This window comes from Athene noctua, chromosome 2, assembly GCF_965140245.1.
Source record: "Athene noctua chromosome 2, bAthNoc1.hap1.1, whole genome shotgun sequence".
NCBI lineage: Eukaryota > Metazoa > Chordata > Aves > Strigiformes > Strigidae > Athene > Athene noctua.
This window is the reverse complement of record NC_134038.1, coordinates 124,425,333-124,446,653: the sequence shown is the minus strand read 5'-3', so window position 1 is coordinate 124,446,653 and position 21,321 is coordinate 124,425,333. Positions and strand designations below refer to the sequence as shown.

At 35.8% G+C, this 21,321-nt stretch overlaps 1 protein-coding gene across 1 annotated transcript in view; it reads left to right on the top strand.

Moving 5' to 3' along the window:
• Positions 1-21,321, top strand: part of MALRD1 (MAM and LDL receptor class A domain containing 1) — a 290,211-nt gene that overhangs the window by 160,497 nt on the left and 108,393 nt on the right. Inside the window, exon 28 of the mRNA XM_074897495.1 lies at positions 17,403-17,583. Within this exon, the coding sequence (XP_074753596.1) occupies positions 17,403-17,583 (181 nt within the window). The remainder of the gene's footprint in view (positions 1-17,402; positions 17,584-21,321) is intronic.

Below are 21,321 nucleotides of genomic sequence, written 5' to 3'. Positions count from 1 at the left end.
TGACCCTATTGCTGAATTAAATCAAATCTGAAAAGCTGCTTTAAGTAGAATTGTCTTATCATTGCATGCACTGACATCCAACATGGTGGTAGAGAGCAGCTATCATTTGCAGCAGAGACTAATAGTGTCAGTGTAATCAGAGCTTTGAGAGACTTTAGTTTCTTCCCACTAGCTTACTTACCATGGAGACAAACTTTTCCATAACCTCGTAACTTTGTGTTTCTTGCCTATAAGAGGGTCATTGCAGCTCAGAGAGGAATTGCCTGCAGACCCATGCAAACCCCATAGTCCATTCACAGGAGTTTCTTATCTAGGTTTTTAGACTCATCTTCTTTTGATGAGACTTCATGTTCAGTCACACACCTTGTGTTGTCCAGCTACCCTGAGCACTTCTCACCTTGCCTCATTCTTTTGTAACTTGTTCCTGCAAGTTTCACCAGGCCATATCTGCAAAATTAAAACAGCAAGGAGCTCATATAAGGAATTTTACAGCTACTCTTAAGACTGAAGACACCATGTAAATGTGCTTTTCTGTTTAAATTAATGAAATAATGAGAGATGATACTGTGGTATTACTAACATCAGGAATTAATAAAACCATTTGCATTAAGTCCCAGGAATATGTGGGTGTAACTGTGTAGTCTGCAGAGTATATTTGATTTTGCCTTCAGCAGAAACACTAAAAGAAGGAAATGAATACTAAAAATCACATTTCTTATCTCCCACGTATCAGATAAGTTGAGGTTCTTAATCTATCTGTGATAATAATTTTTTTTTTTAGCTCTAGGAGTTTTAGATGACATGGAAAGTTTTCAAAGGCTAATGCAAATTTTTTTAAGAATTACTTTTATTTTATGTATTTTACAGAATTAACAATAAGAATAATTATTTAATATTTAGCTGTAATTCTGGACTCTAATGTGAACCAGGAATAACTGTGTGTGGTCACAGTATGAGGGTTTTCTTAGAAAAGCTGGGATCTTGTTTTCTAAAGAGAGTGAAGACATCAGTACAGTGAAATATTTTAAACTAGTTTTAATTCTAACACTCATAATAACAGGAAAACAAAAGTGTGGAGAGAAAAAGAGTGCAAATAATCTTATTTTTATTTCCCTGCAAAAACCATCTCTTTTCTATAAACCCTTAAATGTCATGACATGTTTCTCACTATAATGGTAGGGGAAAGTTTGATACCACAGGTGCCATTTTATGATTAATAAATTACAATGTGGATGTCAGTTGCTCTTCTCATTGAAATGTAAGAAGAGACAGCTGTTGTGGAAAGGTTGCATGAAACCACAGTGGAAACTTAGGCTAATGCAATTGTATGCCACCATTCATTTTATATAGATAACTTCTCAGTTTATTGAAAACTGTGTTTTGTTGTTTGAAATTGCAGTGAAATGGACCAGGCATTCAATCTATATTTGGCTGAATTAATAAATCAAGGCACAAACATGAAGCATCTTTCATCTTTCAAATAATTTGCTTAGACTTGTTTTCTGTACATTTATGCTGTCTCATTTAGGCAGCTTAAAATATTACTTGTTCTATTAAGTATCGGTATGGTACAGCTACTCTTCCATTTATCCAATAAAAATCCACAGCCTGTATTTAGATGTTATTTGGTCTTCCCTCAGCTGCTAACTGTTACCTTCTATTCCTTCCACTGAATAGCACACCTTAGTATCTTAATGTTTTCTAACTTAATTTAGTCTGATCTCCATGGAAGAAAAGGTTCTTTAAATAAGAGATTTCAGAGTGATCCAGAAGAGGTGGTATTTAACTTTTGATGAACCATCTAATTAATGCCATTGATCAGTGAACAGAAGACTTGTTATTTATGACATGGAAATACTCATTAGATTTAAAGGATTCTGTTATACACATTCTGAGCATTTTGGCAGTGATTCAGTTCAGAATTGTGTTCAATGGAAGTTAAAAGGGAGTATGTTATCAAAAAGTTTATTAGCAGTCACAGAATTATTTAGGTGGATTTCCATCTCTTTAACAGTTTGTATACCAGCCGTGTTTTTCGAGTGGTACTACAAGAATGAGAGTTCTTTTTTTTCCAGGAGTATTTGAGCTATGGAAAGGGTAACAACTAATGAAAATTGTCTCCTGACTCACTAACTGCACCTTTTTAACCTTAGACTTTGCCTTAGTCAATAGTATAGTCTGTTTAAGTCAATACATCTGGAATTTAATCTCTACACAAATTGCAGTCTCCTCCTTCCAAGTTGCACCAAGATTTGTTGTACAGAGAAGTGAAGGGTTTCTTCAAGTAAGGTTTGAAATCTCTTTACAGTAGTGATACAGTAAGACTGTTCTCAAGAGATCAGCTCTCTTCAAAAGATTAATCTTAAAGAGTTAATCTTTTCAGCTTGAAAATAATGTGTAGCTGGAAAACAGGAACGGTCTTACAAAGAATATCCAGAGAAGGTGTGGTCATATGAGGAAGGAAGGTACAGGGGACCATGTAGGAAGACAAAAGAAGGCACATCATGGTAAATGATACTGAAACACCTTAAAGCATACCATCTAGTTCATATTTTCTGAGTATGTCAACCTAAAGGCTATAAATGTTAGTGGCGCATATAGGATGCCATTGCTATAAAATCCTCCTAGAGTTCATCTTAAAAGATCCCTTTCCATATAGACATGATCAGACTGAATTTCTGCTGTAGGAGGGGTGGGGAAGGTATGTTCTTCCATAAATCCCTTGCAGTTCTCTTATTTTCAGTTGTTTCTACACTCGGTGGTTAGAGTTTTCCTTTGGCTGACCTTTTTTAATGTTGCAACATTTCCTTAGTTAACACAAAAATATTTGTATTCTTCTGATAGTTAGCTCTGTGCTTATTGGCTGTAGGGAAATCCATTTAGAAAACACAGACAGAACTTCTGCACTCTCTGCAACATCTAGAGAAAAACTGAAGTAGAAACAGAGAATCGAGGTTATCACAGCTACTGAAACTATAAACCAGAAGTGGATCATGTAACAGTTGCTGCACTGGGAAGAAATGGAAAGATATCTGAGGGATTTTCATTGAGAACCAAAAAATTGATGAAAGAGAAAAAATGCCACTGAATTTCCTGTTCTACCTTGGTTTTATTTGTATTTCTTTAACAGGTTGAATGTTATTACAAATTATCTTCTACATATTTGAAGTGTAGCTGATGCTGGTTCTCAAATGTATCATTTGCCTTTATGTAGGCAAATTATTTCTGTTACCACAGGCAAGACATCTTAGAAAGAGATCTCTGCACTTTCTCCAGAATGTAGATTTCTTTTCCAATAAATATGTTAAGATCACAGGACCTGCTGTTAAGCTGTACTTTGTCCCAGTGTGGGTGGGATTTCTGTTACTTAAAGTTATAGATGCCTCCAGTGCAGCCACTACAGCAGTCACCATCACCTCTCTTTGTTGATGGTGGGGTTTTAATCACTGTGTCAAACGGAGTCTTGAGTATGATTTATCTCGTTCTAAAGTAAACATCTATAGAAGGAGAGGTAGCTACAGCTTTCTATATAGCTTCCTGTAGACATGTAACTGTATATACTAATATTCAATAAGCAATATTGGGTACGTTCAGGAATGTCACTGGATAAATATTTGAATTTTGGTTATTTAAGTAAATATTTTTGACACTTATGTAAATATTTAATATCTATGCTAGGAATGCTAACACCAAGATCTCATAAATTTTTTTGCAAACTTTTATCTAATATCCCAGAGGATATGTTCTATATTTCTACAAGTCCAAAAGTTACAATCCAAGAATATTCTAATAGAATACAAATAGGCTGTAAAAGTAAATGTCACAATGAGAGAAGTACAGTTATATCCCAGTGAACCTCCCATTACATCAAAATAAGGATAACACCTGACTGACAGTAAGCACTCTCTTATATGTCTGAAAAAACATGATACTCTTTGAGGATTAGTAGGGAATATTCATGCTAATCTTTGTCCTGCAGACTTGTCACTTTGAAGAAGTTGCAGATGAAATATTTAGTAAAACCTAGAAAGTTTCAATATCATTGTACAAGAATTAAGAATAACTTTTACTAGTCTTAAGAATTATTAGTCTTATGATTTTATTGTACTTCCCTAAAAGAATCTTACTTTTGTTTAAAAAAACCCCAGCGGATATATGTATATGTTTTCCCTTTTTTTCAAAATGTTTTGTCTCAGCAGAATCCATGTAAAGATATGTTTTCTCACCTCTAACATTCAGTTTTATCTACAGAATCAAGGTGGTATTAGAGGGGAAATGCTAAATTGAAATACCAGTTAAAACAAACAAAATCTCTGAAAGTTTCCAGATGTTTGGTTTGCTTGAATTTTCTTTGTTTTGGAGCTTTTGTTTTTCAGGGCAGCTGTAATGATAACGCCTTAATTGTTCATGAAGAAATCTCACATTTTGAATTGCTGAGAGGACTTTCACAGACTGATTCCATGCCTCATGGAACTGATTTTTAAACACTGTGATACTGTGAATAGAAAAATGCTTTTGACCTTGTGCACTAATTATGAACGTTTCAGAGGAAAAAATTTAGTCCCACCAGCACAGCTTCTGCCTGCCCACTGTGTCACTCAAACAGTACTTTGATCCTTATGGTTCACTAGAGTAAGGTGCTCCACTTTCAAGCACATCTTTGTCCAAGATTGGCCACACACAGTGATAAATTGTTCCAAGATAAGATGTTCCAATGAGTAAGCAAAGTTTTGTCCCACTGCCTGAAAATTTTGAAATTCAAATAAAGATTGAATAAGTAGATACTTATCTGAGTTGAGCAATTTATAAATCTTTCAATTTGGGTTCTATTAAACACTGATTTGATGTGAGAACATCTAGACCAGATTAATTTATTTCATTTTTAGAGAGAAAGATGCATTTTCTTTTTGTTTCAATAGCCACTTTTTTTTTGATGCAGCTCAGCAATACTTGTTGTAGTTGAAATTTCTAGTCCATGTTCAGTAAAGGCAATGAAAGTTCCAAAAAAAAAAATACACCATCTGACATTTCAGACTGTGCATAAATAGATGGGCACATACATAGATGAAAAGAAAGGTGCTTCACCATCCTCCTAAAAGACATCCTGGACACATACACATTGGCAGCATCTGATGTGATCTGTGGTCCTGAGATGCGAGTTTTGCCCATGTCCCTGTTTCAGTGTGTTTGGCTGCATGTAGAGACTTTCCAAGGCACTCAGGGGGATGTGACTAGCCAGGTTCCTCCCCAGTGGGTGCTCTGAGGTCAGGATGCAACATGAATGTCACCAGTGGTTCTAGTTATTAGGGGCATGCACCTCCTATTTGGACAAGTTTGTATTCCTTCTCTCATTCCATAACCCAGCTGATAAAGGAGAACATTAATGGGAAAGAATAAATAGAAGAGAGGAGAGAGGAAAGAAAGGAGAGAGGAAGGAAAGGAAAGATGATCTAAAGTATGGTTCTTAAAGGACAAGAAGTGGTAAGAGTTATCGTTAACACTATTTTGAAGTTCCTTGATTTTGAAGTTAAGATGTGTAGAAGATGAGTTAAAGAATTAAAGCTGCTTAATAAAAAGCTGAAATTCAAATATAGTATTCAGAGTATTCTCTATAGAAGGAAAAACATGACAGATTGGAGGTTGTCTCATTTCTGCAAATGTCTTTTCATAATCTTGATTCATAAGCTGTTCTGTTACATCTCTTACTGTATATGTTCTGTATTTGTTTAGGCAGTCAGTATAAGTAAAGGCTAGATTTCTATTTTAGAATCCAGGGAATCTAGGATGGCACAGTATTTAGTCCTTATATTTGCCAATATGGAGGTTTGTAACAGTTGTCCAGAGTCTTCCTAGAGTTTTTGTAACTGTGATTATTTATCTTTCAAGCTTTGGTTTTCCACAGAATTAAAGGTGTCTGAATTCTAAGGTGAGAATAATCTGAGGAGACCTGTAAAATGTGATTAAAACAAATGTGTGACAAAGTTTGAGACAAAATGGAACTAAGTTGCTTGAAATGCTAATAGTGTTATAAAATGGCTTTGATGCTTGTTGTTACTCAGTCTTGGTGGTAGAACTGAGGGGGAAAAAAATGAAACCCAGGCAATCACAAATGTATCCCTTAAGCTACCTAAACCCCCAAATCAAATGAAGGTGGATTAGGCTAAAAAAATGAAGAAGAAATTTTTATACTTGATGAAAAAGGAGGGCTGGGGTAGTTAGGAAATTATAAGATGAAATAGTACAAGGTACTTAATCCTCATTTACGAAAAGGAGTAGTTTTATTTCCCTGTTCCAATTGGTAAGGATAACATACAGTATGAAGATATATTTTAAGAGCCTAAGCACATAGAAGTATATCTGATGGGGAGTATCATGGGAATGTAGAAAGATGCATACAAGTGCAAGAGTTTACCTGCTTATGAATGAAAGCTGGCTATAATGAAAGTAGATTTAATAGTTGTGACAGGATAAATCAAAGTTTTAAGAACAGTCACAGAATAAGTAATGGAAAATCAATAAATTATTCTGGCCTTCCCAGTATAGATTTATTTTCCAAAATAAGAGTTTTTGAAGTATGACTTCATATTTGCTAATGAGCAACATAATTGTCATTCCTTGAAATGCCTACCTGCTTGAAACAAAAATCCTCTCTCCAGATGAATTAACAGTTGTTATTTTTCAAAGTGTTTTTGAAACTCTTTTCTCAACTCAGCACTTACAGCAATTAAGAACCAAGAGTCTTACCATTTAGCTCCTAGAAATATTTCAAGTGCCAGCACTCATGACGGGGTGATCTGTTCATGCCTTCTAATGCTCTGAAGGAATTCATTATGAGATTCCAGAATTCCAAAACTGGTGCATTTTAAAATAGGAATTTCATCAATGGTATAAGTTTATTTATCAAATTTGTTCAGTGGAATGCATGTTCCTTGCTGAAATGCATATTCTTTTATTACAATTATGTTAATTTTGGAAATGAAAATTGGGGAAAAGTTATTTCAGAGAGTGAAAATAATCTTCATGCTTTGCACAAAAGAGGAAATGAAAGGGGTGGATGGATGGGCTTTGTCATTAACTTATTATGAAAACCTGTTGAGACTAATACATGCAGACTGTCTAATCAAAGACGTAAAGGCTGAAATATCAGTGTTTCATCTTGCAGTTCTCCTTCTTTCTATAATTCACTGTGAAAATGCAGTTATGTGATTTTATAAGATATCCTTAAAAGTGAAGCTAATTTTCATGCGTACTACTGTACTTGAGCAGTATACGTTTTGCCTGGATCAAATAATTTCTTAAAGATACCATTTGAGCAGCTTGATATTTCTTTTTCAAGTGTTTTCGTAGAAGGCAGAGACATACTAAATAACATTTCTGGTTCCTGTCAAAATATAACTGAAAAATCATAGAGAAATTTACTTTTAATATATTCTCTTCAGTTCTGAGAATCATGAATCTTCATTGAAGTCACTGGAACCTGAGTAAGCTCATCACTTTCAGCAGCATTTCCCTAAAGTAAAACTCACCCTGTTGCATAATCATCACTAACATTTTCCTGTCTTTTGGGATCATTACCTGTAGATTTTTGCAGTTCTCTTATCTGCATTTTTGTCACTGTTCTTTCTTTTTTTTTTTTTTTTGCTACCACTATTTGCTGAATGTTTCAGAATCTAGTAGCATGCATCCCTCAGTTTAGCGATGGAAAGTGTAAATTTTGAGTTTAAAATCTCTTCCTACATTGAAATTGTTTCTATTTGTCTCTCTCAGAGCTGTTCTAGTTGGACTTAAGAATTTTGGAATTATAATTTTAATGCACAGCTTCAACATTCAGATAATTAGTATTGATTTTCTAACTACAATGGTAATCTTAATCACAAATCTCAGTGGGTTATTTAATAGGAGAGACAAATTTTCAAAGCAGTATCTAAGGGCAGAGTAGTAAATAACTACTGCTGTCCCCAGATCTTCCTACATGATTAATATCTATGAATATTTTATTTGTTTTTTTGCTTGTTTTGCAACCTTACACTTAACATACAGAGTATGTGAGTGTGTGTCTTTCTCTAAAATAAAGCAGCTTGTCAAAGCTGAGATGAGTTATTGTAACTAGTGCTGTTCTAAAGTGCCACTGAACTGTTCATATTGAATTGTTATCAGCCTGATGATTGACAGTGTGCCAAAGGACACACATGCTCATTCATAACTCACATCTTCACGTCATTATTGTCTGCTCTCATTTTTCTTTATGTCACCATGAAGAAAAGAGAGACAAAAGAAGAATTAAGAAGGAAAAAAGAAAAGATGAAAAGGAAAGGAAAAATTGAACTTAAAATTCAAATCTTGGGAGAAGAAATCTTGAATTGACTTTGTTCTTTTACTCATTTAAATAATTTTAATAATTTGATACTCTATGTGGATTTATCTGATATAGAGGCTTTTTTTCATGAATAAAATGTAAGGTCAGACTCTGTAGGGTTAAGTTACTGTTTTAAAATAATCTAAGCAATATTGTTTTAGGAAGTTAAGTTTTAAGAGAAAATCAGTGAGAAATGAAAAAAGAGAATCTGTCATGTGCTTTGAAAATAACTTCAGGTGAAGAACACACAATAATCAGCTCTTTTTCTTTTAAGATAAGAGATTCTGCTATACAGTCTTCAGTTTTATTGCATTTTAATGTGTTGGGTTTGTTTCAAACTCCATATGAAAGACTTAATCCTAGGAACCAAGATCTTTAAAAGCAAGCAAGTATTCTGTGTAATGCAATGTTGAGGTAGCAACAGGCCAGATCTATAAGGAAGGTGCTCAGAACGTTCTGAAAATAGGACTCACTCTCAAGCAATGAAACCTAAATAAGTAGGCAGTTGATATTAGAAATGTCAGCAAAGGTATTTACTATTCTGTAATTTGGAGAAATACAGTTTCATAGAAAAGGTCTTTAAAATACAGGCAAATGAGGAAAAGCTGTGATTCTTCCACCTTCCTCTTTCTCTGTTGTACATGTAAAAGTGGAGGACTGCACTCCATGCCTTGTTGAGTAAAAGGAGGAATCAGGGAAGGAACATAGCTCATCTTTAAACTTAATTTCTGATTCATCTTTAAACTACTTGGTCAGCCATCAAAAGGCTTTAATGATGATACTACATCAAGGAAATTAAAACTTCATTAAAACCAGGTTTATTAGTTAACTTCATTTACACACCGTGAAAATAAGCTTGATTCTAAACTAAAAAGAAATAACCTGAAAAGTAAACTGCCCTCCTGAGATACTCATGTAAAACAGAAGAACTGACATGCATCAAAAGCTAGAGAAAGAAGCAGTGACGGTTAAAGTCACATTATGCTCATTCTATACTATGTTTCTGTGTTTTGCATAACACATTTCCTGTTTTAAAAATTCTGGATGATAACAGTTTGCCAGGAAGATACTGTTTTCAGAGGAACCTAAAAACAGAGGAGAAAAGCTTTTTCCTAACAGTTTAAAAAAGTACGTAAAAAGAGTTTAACTTCTCTCAAAATTCTGAAGGGTGCTGCAGAAAGAGAAGCCTTTTGATACAGTGAATCTCAAAAGTCTTTTCATGCTATAAATAATAAACAGTTAATGCTTTTTGACAAGTCATTGGAAAATATTCTGTCTCTGATTCAAAAGCCCTCAAGTATATTTGATTTGAAGAGTCCAGAAATATTTAGCAAATGTTTTTATTGTCTCCATCCTTTTGCTAAGCTCAGCTTCATTTCCTGTGGCTCCACTGAAATAAATGTCAGATGCAAACGAACCAGGGAAATATTTTGAATGCAGTTCAGAACATGAATAGAAAGAGAGGTGCAGATCAAGAACAAAATCTGAGTTTCATTGCTGCTTCACTGCAGACATAACAAAGCAGATTGTCTCATAGTAGAACCTTTATAATTGCATCTGGAACACCTAACGTATTCTCCTGAGAGAGAGTGTAGTTTCTCTGAAACATTTTGTAACAGAAAATTACATATGCCTCTTGAATGGTTTGGATTCACTTCCTAATATCGTTCTGACTCTGTTAGAAATGTAGCCTTGAGAATAATGGTGGTCTCTGCTGCAGAGGAAAAATATTAAACTTGGCCACAAAAGAAAAGGAATTCTAGGACAGAAAGAAATCCTCCCCTCTCCTTTATTCTTAGTATCCCCAGGTGAAATAATGAGGATATTGAGCGCCATAAGATATACTTTACCCCTAAAGATCTCCAAAGAGAGGTTATAAACACTTTAGATCGTTCTTCAGATGAAGACAAGTATGAAGAAGATTCTGAATTGCAACATAATTAAATCATTAAGAAATAATTCCCCTCAGAATATCAGAAAGTAGATAATCCTCTGAATACAAATAGGGATTTTCCAATATATTTACACGTTTAGACCTGCAAATCTAAACAGGTTATGGTCTTCTTAGAAGTAATTCTGTCATTTTCTGAGAGTGCTTATGACTCAGCAGGATGGGACAGTGGAAGACCAGAACCCAGTGCTTCAAGTCAATGGAAAAACATGCCGTTTACTGTTAAGTTTTCCTTAATGATGGCTCATCACCTCAGCTTGACCTTCGACTATGTTCAACCCATAGAGGGCAGTGACATGCAATTAATAATACTTTTCAGAACCCTGAATGAAAACACTCTCTTTCACATCTGATTTTAGGTGTTGGTGTGTGTTTTGGGGAAGAAATGAAACTTTTTTAGCTGATCTGTCAATAACATTGGGCTTTTAGAATTTCTCAGGTTGTGTTTAGGGTATCATAAAGCACAGAATTACAAAATATCTTGTAAAAGTTACATTCTGAGGAACTTTCCAGAGATGTTACCCAGCAGTATCCTGCCTAATAAATAGTGGACCACAAGCCATGAACAGGTAAGTCCAAAGTAGAAATACACATGATAAACCAGCAGGTGTTCTTCTACTGTAGCCTGTGCTCCACTTATCCTGTAAAGCTTCTGTGTATGACAAACAAATAATCCTTTTTAACTGTTTGTCTGCAACAAGATAAGGTGATCATTAAGGCTATTGAGACTGCTGGATCCCTCCCTTCCCACTGCTCTAGGATGGAACAAATAAGCTTATTGCAATCTGAACCTATGATGAGGACACTACTGATAAACTGGACTGAGTTTCTCTCTTTTCTGCTATAGATAGAGATATATGTTAACCAGGTGAGGCTGTTTTATACCAAAATAACTTTGTGTCTGTTAGAAGGTATAACTGGGCAACTTGGCTCTTTCATTTTTGATCCATGGAAACATTTGGACTATGCCAGCAGCTATGATGTTGTTTGCATAGTGAAACTTCTGCCTGCTGTTGAGATGATGTTCTGCACCTCTTTTCCTTCTAGGAATTTCCAGTGGTTCCCTATGTGTTTGCATAAGGAAAACATCTGAGATCCCAAGAACAAGAATTATTATAATACTTGGCATATTTATTGAAACCTCGGTGCTGTACTCTTGCTTCCTGAAATAATAATTATTTAAGTGCTAATTAAGTGTTAGGTATTGTAATTGCAATAGTGATAGGTATATACACATACAAAGATGGACTTTTGAAAGGGCACACTGATTGACTAGGTTTTCAAAGAAGCCATGAAATGCTATTGATCATGTCTAAGAATCACAGAAGTGCATCCACATCTTAACTGTTGACAAGATTTTTTTCTAGACTTCTTCACTTGCAAAGGAAGGTGAAATATTTACAGAATCCTTTTTCCAGAAGAGGGATGGGGCTTAGGAGGAAATATGGATCTGTATATTTGAACAGGTAATAAATGGGCAGTGGATTCCTGTATCATGAGTTAGACAAGCATAGGAAGGATTTTCTTGATAATGAATAAAAGATAAATCTGGGACTAGGGTGTAAAAGACACGTTAAAATTGTTTATATTGATATTATGGATATGATTCAGTTAGACAATGTGGAATCACTTCACAAAGAGGCAAAATAGTCTAGAGAATGGGCTATGTAAATCATAAAGCAAGAGTTGGATGAAGGCTTTAGCAGTCCTCAACCTATGAGATGATGAGAACTTCTGAATTTTAACTTACGATGTTATTTCTGATATTAAACTTGAAACAGTTTACAAAATATTAATATAGACCACATAATAATTTAGAAGGATTTTAACACTGATAAAGTTAGAAGCTTGAGTGGCATGCAGGTTGTGGAGCTGTTGACAAGTCATAAAAGGAAACATAAGAAAGATTAAGTTATTTCAGCCATTTTTCCCCTTATCAGAGGGAGACATCCACAGAAAAATATTGAAGAGATAGGATGAGATTTTAGTCTAAACAAAAAAACAAAAAACCAACCCTGTTGTCATGTGTTAGCAGTGATGTGTAATTGTTAGCATTTTCCTGTCAAATCAGACATCTTGCTAAAATAGAGACTTTGATCGAGATTTTGGGGCAAAAATATTTTATCTGTGCATTCTGTGTCAGTGAGATCTGAGAACCTCTCTTCTCTCTTCTTTTTCAAAGACTTGCATATATGTAATAGACAAAAATTATAATCATAGTTTAGAACTGCAATTTAGCCTTTTGTTTGGAAAGATAAGGATTTTTCCTTTCACTTTCAGTTTTGGATGCTATTTTCTCATGTTACTTTGGAACACCCTCTTTGGCTGAGGGTGGTAGGCTGGTGGTTTATGTGATTGAATAATCTTGTCTATCATGCTGCTTAGCTGGAGTAGAAATGCAGGCAGTAAGAGGATGCAGATGGGAAACTGGATGATATTATTTTAGGAATGTAAGGTAGAGTGTGAGGTGAACAAATCTGAACAGGAAGGAAGGCCAAGACAAATGTAATGAGACATAAGATAATAATTTGTCTTTGATACAAAAGTGTTGGTGTGAGGAAAAGAGAGACTGGGAATACATGCAAGTAAGTATAGCAAAGAAGGATATGTGGAACCTAGGGTATGGTGCTTACAATGAAGAAGAGGGGTGCTTGTTTTTTGGTTTTGTTTTTTGGTTTATGTTTTTTTTTGTAAAGGTCCTCATGCAGCTAGACTGCTGCAGGGTAACTGGAAAATGGGATTTTCACCCTGTCCAACAGCCAGCATAATCACACACCGCCCCCCCCCCCCCCCCCCCCCCGGAAACTTAACCATCTTTTATCAGTTTCTTAGAGCATAGACTTAGATTGCACTTTTTGCCACCAGCCCATGTTGAAGAGAAATCTAGACACTCAGTAAGAGTATGTATCAGTAAAAGAATAGCCTCATAAAAACAGAAGAAAAAGTGACAGTGTGGCCTCCAGTCTCCTCTACGCTGAGATGCATTTCTTCTGATGGTCATATATATCTCTTTTAGATATCTTTTACATTGATGCATGTATATGAAAGTGAAGAAGATCAAAGGATTTCTGGATGCAATAGACATGTCAAAGCACAAACATTTTTTTTCCCCCCTCAGGCCATATTTATGTTTGTTTTAGAAGAAAACACATTCCAAAGATATGAAATGCCAAAGCACCAGACAGATTAAAGGGCTGGAGAATGAAGAAAACAAAACAATAATTCATGAAATGGAATCTGCAAAGCTTGGTATGATTCAATAAGGCCAAATGCCAGGGGCTGCACTTGGGCCACAACAACCCCCAGCAGCGCTACAGGCTTGGGGAGGAGTGGCTGGAGAGCTGCCAGTCAGAGAGGGACCTGGGGGTGTTGATTGACAGCTGGCTGAACAGGAGCCAGCAGTGTGCCCAGGTGGCCAGGAAGGCCAATGGCATCCTGGCTTGTGTCAGAAATAGTGTGAGGGAACTGGGGGTGTTTAGTCTGGAGAAGAGGAGGCTGAGGGGAGACCTCATCGCCCTCTACAGCTCCCTGAAAGGAGGTTGCAGAGAGCTGGGGATGAGCCTCTTTAACCAAGTAACAAGCAATAGGACAAGAGGGAATGGCCTCAAGTTGCACCAGGGAAGGTTTAGACTGGATATTAGGAAGCATTTCTTTACAGTAGAGGTTGTTAGGCGTTGGAATGGGCTGCCCAGGGCAGTGGTGGAGTCCCCATCCCTGGAGGTGTTTAAGAGTCGGGTTGACACAGCACTGAGGGATCTGGTGTAGTTGGGAACTGTGAGGTTAATGGTTGGACTGGATGATCTTCGAGGTCTCTTCGAGGTCTTTTGCAACCTAGATGATTCTGTGATTCTGTGATCCTCTCATATCAAGTGATCATCTCATATCAAGTATGTATCCAGATCATCTCAAGTGATGACCTCATATCAAGTATGTATCCAGAAGTATATAGCTTACACCTCTTAAACAAAACAGCTCCACTGTCTGGGCCTGGAGAGAGGAGGAGAGTCAAGCTTGTATGTCTCTCCCTTTCACACCTCTTCCTTTGCTGTTTCATGCAGACAACGTGCAGGGCTTGTGTTTTTGAAGGGACTCTTCACTCTGGATTAGAACAGCTTTCATGCTGTTATGCAGGGGATGAGGTTGCTTTTCATTTTGTTATGTAGAGCTGTAGCTGACCAGTGAAAAATCAACCTTTATGAAAAGGCTGCTGTTGTACAGGAACTGCTACTGTTGAACCCGGACAGGACAAGAAATGTCTCTCTTCCGTGTTTTATGCATGTACTCATACTCAAGAATTTGTGAAGTGCAAGGAGGCTGCCATTTCTGTTGTAAAGTTTCTATCAAAAAAAAAATCTTCCTATCAAGAAGTATTTCAGTGTCTCACATAGAAAAAAATACCTGGTTCGTTTAACTGCATAAAGATTTGATACATTATGGTTATGATACCATATAAAAATTGATTGTTGCAATATTTTTATGTGTGTATTTCTAAATAAATATGTGATCAGTATTACTTGTTACTCACAACAGTCTTTACGCAAAAAATCAACGTGGTAAATGGAACATGAGTCTGAACAGAATGTCACGTAATAAAGTATAATGTGAAATCAATCAAAATCAGGCTAACAGCAGATGTGAGGCTCATATTGTGGTTAACTATGCTACATTTAACATTTCCAGAATTTATATAAATATTTATCTCTGTATATTTTAAGAAGCTCTACTGACTTCCATACATCCAAACTTAAACACATGTAATTTTTTTGTAGATTTAGAGCTTAATGTTGGGACAGACACAAGCTTTGAATTTTTCTATCTCACTTAAATGCATGAAATTAAAGGAATTCCCTTATCATTTAGTATCATTATTATTCACTTCATCTTAAGTCTCCTAAATTCACCACTAATACACAGCACTGAGCTACTTTTGTAAAACTAATAAGTAATTTCTTACAAATAATGTTTTGGAAATTTTCCTATTCCAATGAATTCTCAAGGGCAGTCAGAAGAGGTTCCAGATACAACATATGGATTAAATATTAAAAAGTGCTTATCTTCTGTTTTGTTTTCATATTCTATGTTGGAGACATTAAAGCCAATTGCAACTCATCATAACCATCTGTTTTGTTCATGTCATAGTTACATGGAAGATGTTTGCAGACTAAACCAGTTACCCCGATAATATGTAATAATCTTTTGGAGGTTATGCAAAAATATCAGAATTAATGGAATAAATATTGTCTAGTTTCGGAAACAATTAAGTTAAATTTTTGACTAAATATTTGATGAACAGGAATAATATGAGTAAAGTAAAGACAGATTTGCCAAACAGTTTAACCACTCTTAAAATCAGCTTTGATTACCATATCTACGGTTTTTGAGCTCAGTGTTAATAAAGAGTTCTCTATGCTGTGTTTTCAGGTTGAAATGTAAGTGGAAGTTTTAGAAAGGGTCTTGTGCTTGTTCTGATTCCAGTCCCCCTTAATTGCATTGATTATAGGCCTGAAAGGGGCTTCTTCACTGAGGGGGTTGTCGGTAACTGGAACAGCCTCCCCAGGGAAGTGGTCATGGCTCCAAGCCTGTCAGAGTTCAAGGAGCGTCTGTGCAATGCTCTTAGTAATATGGTTTAGTTTTAGGTAGTCCTGTGAGGAGCAGGGAGTTGGATTTGATGATCCTCATGTGTCCCTTCTAACCTGAGAGATTCTATCATTCTATGATTCGTGACATAAAAGGCTGTTATCACCACTGGTCCAACACCACCAGTAGTGTGTAGCAATAGACATGTTCAGCTGAATATCTCTGACTTTACATGCAGTTATGGTGACCATTCCCTGTGTTTTCTTTCCTATTTAGCAAGTTAAAGTAAAGTTGCCACTGTTTTCAACTAATTGCTTTACAGTTAATGATGATGTTCCAGAACAGCATTGTGAAGCCATGCTTCAGTATGTCTACGTTTTGGTAGGTCTGAGGACCTCCTTCTAAAAGATATCAACAATTGTGTGAGTTGCCTGCTTCAGAAACAACTAATATAATACTTTTGTGCATGCTTGGCTGCACTTTCGTATTCAGCATACAATATCTAAAGCACCAAGATTCATTTTCTCATCATAAATATGCATAACACAATCTCATTAACATAAATCTGATCTATCAGGTTCATCATGTATAAAGAAATGTAATTAATTTCCTTCCCTGCCTATTTTTACCATCGCCTCTATTTTCCTTAGATTTTGCTCGTTCATGTACTACTTACTTAGAACCTTTGTTATGCGTTATTTAGCTGTTTGATGCATTGCACAGTGTTTTTATTAACCTTAGCTGGAGTACTAATGGGTTTTGATAAGAAAAGACTAGCAAAAAATTTCTTATTTACAATTTCTGTGATTAGTTACATAGTCATAAAAAAAAAATTTGAACATATACAAAACTTCTGCAAGTATTTACTTTTGGTGGCATCATATATATGTATCATCCATTCACAGCAATTGAAACTGGTGCATCTGCATTTTAACACTACCATTAAAAATGTCACATGTTCTTTGCTGCTGACTTGCCAGTTAGGTGATATGATTGGACATTTAAAGAAAAGCTTTAAAACATATTAGCATATTTGAAAGTCAGAATATGCTTATTTACCTTCAAATAAACCATACTAAACATACGATTTATTAGTTTTTCTTCCCTTGTATTACCATTGTCACACCTTTTTAAAATTATACTTATCTGACACCCTAATTTTAAAATGGTAGACTAACCTTGCATCAGTAATATATTCCAAACACAAAGAATGAATCTCAGTATTATATAAAATTAAATACAACTCTGCCAGAATGGACTGTTTTGGAATTCAATCATACACATAGTAATTTCTGTACTGAGACTCCATCTACTATGGTGTTTTTGTGATTTGTATGATAATCATCTCATCTCACTACTTCTCCTATTATCCTAGCAAAGCATATGTTTACTATTTCTTGAAAAAATTCAAGGGGTGTGTCCCAGTCTTCTCTATGTTTAGGGGTTTTTTTTAAAAAAAGATATTTGATAATCCATACTTACATGTATCTTACTATATACAATTTATTCAAACTTCAGACTGATGATGGGATTGTGAAAATATGGAGTGAATCAGGAAGCCATGGTGATGAGTGGAACAAAGTCGAGTTACACTTGGGGAAACTGAGGAATTTTGAAGTTATCTTTGAAGGCATTCGCACCAGAGACCTAGGAGGAGGAGCAGCAATTGATGACATAGAGTTCAACAACTGCACCACAAGTAAGTTCAAGAGGGAAGTTTCTGGAGGGATACTAAAGAGATGTAGGATGTTCTTGCTTGTTATTAAATACATTATGGTTTTACTCTTTTCATCATAATGTCACTGTTCATAAAATCAGTTATGAATACGTTGTTTCCACTCTTCTAACTTCAATATTATTTTCTACTCATATAGAAAGTCTTGTATTAGTGCAGCATTCTCACACTAAATTGTTGCAGACAAATCTAAGATATGCTAGAGGTTTTGTTTTCTTAATTTTTTCAGTTTTGTGTAATAACTTTCCTTCTTTAATTCACTGGTAAGTTATTGAATCTCTGATGTTGTATATAATCACTTTATTAAAATTATGTCAGATGATATCAAGTGAAGCCTGTGTCCCTGTAAAGGCTCTTGTCATAAAAATGAGTTGAGACTATGTCAAGTTTTAACCCCAGCCAGCAACTAAGCACCACACAGCCACTTGCTCACTCCCTACCCTGGTGAGATGGGGGAGAGAATCGGAAGAGTAAACGTGGGAAAACTCATGGGTTCATATAAAGACAGTTTAGCATGGACATATGCCTTACTCAGCCATACAATACACACTGATTTTGGCATCCCAAGGTAAAGCAAAAGCTGTGCACACAAGCAAAGCAAAACAAGAAGTTAATTCACTATTTCCCACTGGGAAGCAGGTGTTCCGCCATCTCCAGGAAATAGGGGCTCCATCATGTGTAAAGGTTACTTGGGAAGACAAACATCATCACTCTGAAAGTTCCCTCCTTCCTTCTTCCTCGCCCAGCTTTAAATGTTGATCATGGTATCATATGGTATGGAACATCCCTTTAGTCAGTTGGGATCAGCTGTCCCAGCTGTGTCCCCTCCCATCTTCTTGTGCACCCCCAGCCTGCTCACTGGTGGTGTGGGTTGAGAAGCAGAAAAGACCTTGACTCTGTGTAAGCACTGCTCAGCAATAATGAAAACATCTTTGCATTATCAACACTTTTCTTCAGCACAAATTCAAAACATAGCCCTATACTACCTATTATGAAGAAAATTAACTCTAGCCCAGCTAAAATCAGCACAGACTACAAATTAATCCCTGTCACTATTCCTTTTTCCAGTTCAGTTCAAGTGTTAAGACCAGTAAAGAAAAACTTTGACTTCTTCACAGGGTATTCACTCTATTTAATTGATCTTTTTGTGGACATAGGCTAAAATAGTATTAGAGTTTGCCTTTTTTAAAAAAAAAAAAAAAAAAAAAGATACTAAGTGGGTGGAACATTGCTTCCATCAAGAAAGGATGTGCTCTTTATCCCTGGTAGGAAACGACCTGACTTAATATGTGTGTTTGTTGAGTGAGGCAATCATTACTGATGCCACATATTAAGGCTGCGTGAGATTTGGGGAAGTTATCTGGGCAAGCTTTACTCTCCTGCCACGGTCTGGATGCCCATTATCAGTTGGAGCATGGAAAGTGCACTTCTGAAGAGCATTTTTAGATCTTGTTTCATCTAAAAAATATAGAGTTTGCATTCAGAAGTTGCTTTATGGTGTAAATGAAAACTGGCTACAACTTGAGATATACTTCAGAACTGCACTTTAATAAAACTCTAAGGCAGATGTATCCATAAAAGTTCTCCCAGGCACATGAATGCTAGTGATTCCCTTGTGCTTTTTCTAAAAGTTTCATTGTGCCCGTTGCTATGCATGTGCTTATTCTCCAGAGGACAAGGGTAGATGGATAAGGATGCCCTGGTAGGAGATCAGAGGTCAACATTTCCCTAACATCTTGAATAACAAAACTTTCCAAGTTGTGCTCAGATGTATTCATTCATACAGTGGGATCTAGTTAAACAACATTTCTGAGATTTTGTCTCATTTTTAGGCTACAATAATTTAGACACCATTTCACAGTCAGATTCATGAAGATATTCAGCATATAAAAATAGCAGGATATGTATTTTTTTAAGGAAGAAGAAAATTTCCTGTTCATAAAGATGGTATCAACATATCTTCATATAATATACAAATATTTCTGCTTACTCTTATGTTCACATATCTTACAATAACCTGAAAATAGACATTATATAAACATAACTGGAAATACTCCACAGAGTTGTCATTGCAAGGAGGGAAATTGTTCCAGTAGAGAGTTGGAAAGCTGACATATGAAGGATCTTAAATTCTTTAAAATGCTAAGACTGCTGAAATTTACATTGGGTTTAGTCTACGCCCACACAAATCTGAATGTCAATAGTGTTTTATAACCAATCTTACATTAAAATACCTTTGCAGTGAAACAGTTCAGAAAGTAACTTGGGTTTATTACTATATAGCAACTATTTGGTTTGCAGCACTGCTTCAGCAAGAAGCTCTGTTGGGAAAGAATTTGCACCATGTGCTCTGACTACTTTCACATACTTACAGCTTTGGCATAGTAATATTCCTGTGCATTTTACCAAAAATTATTGTTTATGAAGATGGATGATTCAAGGAGGCTTTTCTCTTATAAGTTTGAAGTACACAGTTGAAGCTCAGTATAAAATACAAATAGAAATTTGTTAAAGATTGAATTGCATGGTGGATATTTTTGCATGTAATAAGGTAGAGTCTTTATATAGTTGGGATACATTCACTTACAGCATCTCTGTTAATGTATGCTAGGCCCAGCTGGGTTTTCATTAAAGTTTAGGTGTATGTATCCTATGGGTGTGTCTTATTGGAATATGTTTATGCTTATGTCTTTCCTTTTCAGCAGTATTAGAGACCTGTCATATATTTGCTTTTTAACTGTATGTGTGTGCATGTATGCAAATGCACATCTGTAGAAAAACAGACCAATCAAACAAAAAACCAAAAATCAACCCAGTCTCCTCCCCCATGACTTTCCTGCCCCTACAATGATATTTAGGCTTAAACTAAAGTCAAGAGGGATCTTGTCTTCGGCATCTTTCATATCAGCTCTGTGTATAATTTTTTTGCCTTCTACTCCACAAGTTGATATCTTCTTGCTTAATTTTCTCTAGACTTTTGGTATGCTGACCTTCTTGTTGGCATGATGACATGAAGGAACCTGGTCTGACCTTTTTCATTCTTGTTGTTATTGATTCTTTACCTTTGTAGAACAAACAAACAAAATACATTTTGCCAGATTCTCAAAAATAACATTTCCCATCTGACCCAAGCCTGGGGCATTCAGGATGGGAAAAGCATGTCATGTCTAAATTGTTTTTTTTGCAGCACAGGGTTCACAGTTTTATTACGTCTGTTGTAACAAAGCTAAAAGACAACAAACACAATCTTACTGTGGCCAAACTCAAGGAGAAGAGTAGCATACAAACCAGAAGGGGTCAGGGGTTTCTTCTCAAAAATGACTTGATTTACAACACTTATTCATGTACTGTGTTTGTAGCTGTAGAATTGCTGACCTAGACACATAGCGAGGGTCCCCTGGAGGACCTCTGGAAGGTCTGTGTTTTCCACTGAGACTTACAAGGTTAAACTAAAATCTTATATAATATTATGGATATTCTGGCAATGGAAATTACATAAGTAAGGAATAGACCATGCACAGAAAAACCTACAAAATAACTGAAAATAATTAAAACTTGAATAACACGTTTGAAATAAGCAGAAAAGAATGGAAATGAGAAAGCCTTAAATTGCATGGGAAAAAAATGAATGCTTAGCTTCCTCCCAGCAGATGTTATGTAGTGGTGGAGATGAATGCGAGAGCAATTCTGGAGCTTTTATAT